We start from the raw sequence: 6456 nt of genomic DNA on the forward strand, positions 1-6456 counted from the left end.
GTTTAGACCTTAAAATTTTTAAAACATTTAGGTTAGTCCCTCCTAAAACGTTTAAAAATTCATAAAAAAATTAATTTTTTTGAATCCCTTCCCATAAATTTTAAAAATTCTTATTAAGTTTATTAAAATTTCAAAAAAAATAGTTAGACCCTAATTTTTTGAAAAAATGTAAACTAAACCCTTTAATTTTTTAATTTTAATTTAAATCTCCAAATTTTTTAAAATTTTAAATTGGCCCCAAATTCTATCACCAAGTTTCACCATTGAGATTAGAGATTTGAATTTTGATTTTATAATTAAAAATATAAATTATAAATATCATTCATATAACTAGAGATTCAAATTTTTACATTATAAAATGTATGCCATATTGTATATTAGATAAAATTTTATGTTATTAAAATATTAATATCATCTACGTTATACGTAAAATCTTTAACTAAAGGGTTAAGAGTTACTTTTACCTCTATAGCAGAGTTAATTTATTATTTTTCGCCTTTATAATATTTTCGAATCAATTGAATCATTTAAGTTGTTTAATTATATCATCCTAAACCTTAAAAACTAACTTAAAATCTTAAATCATAAACCCTAAGCCTTAACTTAAACCCCTAAAAATGATCAATATTTTAAATATTAATGCAATAAAATAACTTCAAGTGTTAAATTAATGCGAAAATACCATACAGACAGAAATGAAAAATTAAATATACTACATGAACAAAGAAAACCCTCAAGCCTTAACTAAAATATTAGTGTCACGAGTCAACTCAACTTGACACAAACTCAATTAAGAAAATATTAAAAGTTATTATTTTTATATAAAAATAAATATTAATATAATAATACTTTTACCTTTTCATATTATATATATATTTTTATTATTGTATTTAGAAGAGGGAAAATATATTTTTAATGTAATCTATTTTTTTTTTACTTTTTAAATTTAAAAGAAGAAGATGAACATATGTCAAGGTTTCAAATAATATTGTGAGATTTTTTTTAATTTTTTTTGAAATACTGACGTTTTTTTAGATTATTTATTCGGATATGGTAAATGCTATTGTGAGAATTGGAGTCATATTGTGTCACCTTCGACTCATTAGAGTCGCATTGTACTCACTGCGACTCATGGGAGTTTTACATTGATCAAATCATTTATAGGCAAAATTTTTATATGATCAAGAGTTGGGAGAGACGCATTGCAATCTTGGCGTCTTTCTTATTCAAGCTTGAAGGTCACCGTATATAGTAAATACCTCATTCAAACAAATAATTTCATAAATGTATTATATTTTATGAATTATTTTTTTCATTAACATAATTAAAATAAATTTCCCTTTAATTTGGGATAAGTTTTTCCCAAAATAATACAATCAATTGTTGGACCAGAAGTATCCCCTCAACCAAACTTCTAAATATCAACTTGACACTAAAACAAGCAAGGGTGGATTTGAAAATACACATTGACAATTCATATATACATTTAACACATATGTATCATTTTTTTATTATATAATTTTTAAGGTTAAATTTGATTTTAATTTTTTGATTTGTTTTTTATTAATCTATTTTTGATTTGTACATTTAATATATTTTTTTATATAGATAAATACTCATAATCATTTTAAAATAGATCGTACTTGAGTAGGGATGGGTATGGGATCCGAATCCGAAGGGTTCCGACCCGATCTACTCGAATTTTTCTTTTTAATTTCGGGTTTGGGTTCGGTCGAGTCGAGTTTTTTTAAATTTATGTTTGGGTCGGATCGAGTTTCGATTTAGTGTGAAAAATACTTGATCCGGAAAAAATTGTAATTTTACCTTACATATTTAGAGATAATTACCATAATATCCCTCTATATATTATTTTCTTTTAATTAAATCCCTATTTTTATTGAATAAAAACAATATTTTTAATATATATATATTATTTTAGTTTGGGTCATATTAGATTTGAATTTTAACTAAAAAAATCAAATCGGATTTGAATCGGATAAAAGGATTTGAAATTTTCGGATCAGATTCGAGTCAATTGTCAACGGATTGTTGTTATTTTATTATTTTTATGTTAAAACTAATAATATTTATCTTTCACCACCAACCACAATGATATTTATTTTATCTTATATCACTACAGCTATTTTTTATTAAATTTTTTTAATACTTTCCATGTATTATATAATTTTTATTATTCAGTAGTTAATTTATATTTTTATTTTTCAGGGAGAATATTCAATTAATGTGATCAATATACGTTATTTTTATATTTTTTATTAAAATTATATATTTTAAAAAATCGATTATTCTTATTAATTTAGAATATACAGAGATGTATAATTATATATATTAAAGTATTAATTTATATATAAAAGACCTTTTGATTTTCTAACTTCATAATAGGCCAAGGAGCTATAAGAAGCTAACTCAGCTTCTCCTCCTCCAGGCGATGCACTCTTCACAATTTTCTCATATAACAACTTCAAAGCAATGTCCGCCATGGAAGTGCCATTAGCTACCGAGTTAGCGACTCACTCATCTTCGTCTTCCTCATCGGAAATTGAAATAGAGAGGAAGGGGAAGGTTAGAGGGAAACATCCAACATACAGGGGAGTAAGGATGCGTCAATGGGGGAAATGGGTATCCGAAATAAGAGAACCGAAGAAGAAGTCGAGGATTTGGCTCGGAACATTCGAGACAGCCGAAATGGCAGCTCGGGCACACGATGTGGCCGCGCTCAAGATCAAAGGCAAATCGGCTTATCTCAATTTCCCCGAGTTGGCTCACCGCCTTCCCCGCCCGCGTAGTTCGTCGCCGAAGGATATCCAAGCCGCCGCTGCTATAGCGGCAGCCACGAGCTACGAGAAAAGCAGCCGCGTGGTTCGTCGTCGAGGTCACTCGTCGAGCTCGCCTTTAATAAACGATGATGACGATAATGACGATGCGTTTGTTGACCTTCCGGATCTATTGCTGCGTATGGACCGCCATATTGATGAGTTCTGGAGCTCATTTCCATGGCCTTCGACTGCAACCGGCGAAGACGCCGTCGAAGACGGTTTCGGGTACGCAGAGTCGAGCCTCTGGGAATATTTTGTTGCTTGACGACGAAGATGGAGATACAATTCGTGTACTATTGCTGTCTTGAAGTTAATTATAAATAATAATAAAATGATATTTAAGGTTTAATTTTTAAATTATTAAATTAAAATTAAAATGTCATATTGTTAGAGTTTAAGCGCTCAAATTTTATAACTGATAAATAGTTAAAGAAATATTTAAATAAAAATGTTTAATTTATTTAAGTTTGAATTAATAAATATAAAATATTTAAATTGAAAAATGAGAAACATTGCGGCTCAAATTTTTAATTTTAAAATTAAGAGGGACTTAATTGAAAAATACTTAAGTTGTTGTTTGCTATATCATGTAGACTTCAATTCATGCAAAACTGATTTGGACGGTAAGATAAACAGGCTCCATGTGCTTCATGTCTGTGTCTATTGAAGTGGAGAACACTTACTTTCCTGCACATGATTTGGACGATAAAATCATCGTATCTTTTAGGGTGTGTTTGGTTGGGGAATGTGAAATTCTCATGGGAATAAAATCTACATTCCTTGTTTGATCGGTCGGGAATGTCATTCCCGGTAATCTTACATTACCAATAGTAGATTTTTTTGGGTATATTACCGGGAATGTCATTACCTCTATTTCCTTAGATATTGTTGGATTACCGACATTTTGGACTAAAATGCCCTTAATTTTTTTTTCTTTCAAAAATATTCTTATTCTATCATTGAATAATAAAAATTCTACGAATGTTAAATTAAAAATTTATCTTTAAATTATTTTAGATTTACAAAAAAAATCTATAATTAAAATTTTATATGAAGTTCAGGCCTTTCATTAAACTTTTTTATATTTTTAATTTTGTAAAAAAAATTATATAAATTTTATGAATTTATTTTTTTAAAGAAAATATATAAATATTTTCCAACTAAAAAAATAAATATATAATAAGGACAATTTGATCAAATATACATTATAATAATATTTTATTCCTTTAACCAAACACGGTAATCTTACATTCCTGCTAAACCAACCAAACATAAAATACAACATTCCTAATATCCTATTCCCTAGTAATCTTTTATTCCCACTGGTAATCTTACATTCCGTGAATCAAACGCACCCTTAAAATTATTAATAAAATTGATTAAAAAAAGTCATAACTCCCTCAACTTTTGATAAAAAAAGTAATTTTTTTTCTTTAATATGAAACTTAAACTCTAAAATAATTCTGATCTTTGATCAGAATCCATCTGTTATATTTAAATTGTTAATTTAACTTATCTATCATATTATCTGTTACCTTGACAATCCATCTGTTATATTTGAATTATTAATTTAACTTATCTATCATATTATCTATTACAGTTATCTATCATATTATTTATTACAGTTATCAATCACAATAAACTGTCAGATCAACATCGTAGATGTAGAAGTAACAACTTATAATACTGATATGACACATCAAAATCGTGAATCATTACTAACATTAAGTTAGTACCGTGTCACATTGACACTGTAATAATAAAAAACAATAAATATTGACTAAAAGACTACATTGGATTTATTTTTTAATTTATTTTTGAATTTAAAATATCACCAAGAAACAAAATAATACGACGACAATAAATATTGATTAAAATTTATATTAGATTTATTTTTTGAGTTTAAAAATTACACTAAAAAATTAAACGTCATATTGATTTTTTTAAAGGTACAATGACCTCTGATAATTTTTTGCAACTCTTATATATTTTTGCTAAATTTTAGGTATTTTTATTGATCCTAAAAGTTCAAGTTCGTCCCTCCTGATTATAAAAGTTCACCCCTCTGAGATTATAAAAGTTCAAGTCCGTCCCTGGTATTACTTCAAGTCAGGCAACTATCTTGTTTCTTTGTAACTTGATTGGAATTAATTTTTGATGCTCTACTATGAGTTAAATGGAGTTATAAAATACTATCATTTATTGTGCTTATTAGTAGTTATTAGAGAAACTTGATTCACCAACAAAGACAGTCTCAAACTCACACAAAAGCTGAAGGGAAAAAGAAATGTATCAGGTAGTGGAGGTGGTGTTAGCGTTTGCGGGAGTGTTGGATTGCTCCGGCCGGTGTTGAGGAGGGGGGACTGGTGGCGTTGGGCGGTGGAAAAGAGGTCCACCGGAGAAGACTCTGCTATCTTCCAGCTTCAAGGGGAGCGCCGTGCTTGTACGCCACCCTCAAACTCTCATCCTCCGATTGCTTCGCCTGTGCCGCCGCATGTTTTTGTCTTCCTTGTTTTGTGCCATCGTCCCTCTCTTGCTTCCAATTTCGCGAGCTCTTTATTTATATCTACCACAAATACTCCACGTGTCGCCTTTCTGCCTTGTTTATGTGCAGCATTTGCTACACCTGTTGCATTGTATCTTCACACGTGTCTTCCTCCTCTTACTCCTTTGCAATAGTTGCTTTGAGAACACTTGAGTTCTTTTTTTTTCAAACAAAAAACAACTCTTTTCATTTTCTTTTCCAAAGGTCTTAGAGTAATGAGTTTCAAAGCTATGCTAAATAAATTATTGTTATTCTTTAGAGTTTTGGGTTTAAATATTATGAGTGTTAAGAGTGTTGAGTATTTAATGTTAAAATGATTGAAAATTATCTTTAGACATATTTGGATAAATTTGATATGAAATAGGAATATTCAAAAGTTTAGGGTACTAATTTAGAAAGATGGTCATAGTTTAGGGTTGAAATTAGAATGTCTAAAAGTTTAAGGATTAATTTAGAGTGAGAGTCATAGTTTGAGGATTTAATTAGAATATTCTAAAGTTTAAGGATCAGTTTAAAATAAAGATTATAGTTTAGGGACATATAATGCAATTAACACTTTTCTCTTTTCAAGTTTTAGATTAATGAATTTCATACATGAACCAAACGACTTTGATAGTAAATAAATTATTGTTGTTTTTAAAAAATTTTAAATCCGAGCATCTTATATATTAAGAACGTGATCATTTAATATCAAATATTGAGAATTATTTTTAAATAAATATTGTCATATATTTATTCTAATTTAATTAAAAGAATAATGAGTTTTGAGCATTAGTCTTTGTATTTACACTGTTATTTCATGTAAAATCAAACCCATGCTGTAATCTTTTTCTTCTCCTCTTCCCTCGTATAAAAAGAAAAAAAAATATTATAAATTTATTTTATTTTTTTAATTTTCTCAATCTTTATTTTATATAAGGATTGAATTATTAATATTTTTTACTTAATTTTATTTTTTTATTAAATTAAAGTGATTACAAAGTAGAATCTGTTCTTAATATTCTAAATCATTTGACAGTGAATACTCAATTATCCTGTTGCAATCATTGGTGCTTAAATCTGTAATATTTAAAA

At 28.1% G+C, this 6456-nt stretch overlaps 1 protein-coding gene across 1 annotated transcript; it reads left to right on the plus strand.

The window, feature by feature from the left end:
* The first annotated feature begins 2412 nt into the window (after positions 1 to 2412).
* Positions 2413 to 3186, plus strand: LOC120207026 (ethylene-responsive transcription factor ERF038-like). Its single transcript, XM_039206551.1, has one exon. It carries the CDS (start codon positions 2491 to 2493, stop codon positions 3100 to 3102), a length of 612 nt encoding a protein of 203 aa, XP_039062482.1. The 5' UTR covers positions 2413 to 2490; the 3' UTR covers positions 3103 to 3186.
* The last annotated feature ends 3270 nt before the right edge of the window (positions 3187 to 6456 follow it).

The sequence above is a fragment of the Hibiscus syriacus genome, unplaced genomic scaffold (assembly GCF_006381635.1).
Source record: "Hibiscus syriacus cultivar Baekdansim isolate YM2019G1 unplaced genomic scaffold, ASM638163v2 tig00014304_pilon, whole genome shotgun sequence".
Taxonomy (NCBI): Eukaryota; Viridiplantae; Streptophyta; class Magnoliopsida; order Malvales; family Malvaceae; genus Hibiscus; species Hibiscus syriacus.

Coding starts and splice junctions, on each gene's coding strand:
- LOC120207026 (XM_039206551.1), top strand. CDS start 2,491: ATGTCCGCCATGGAAGTGCCATTAGCTACCGAGTTAGCGACTCACTCA.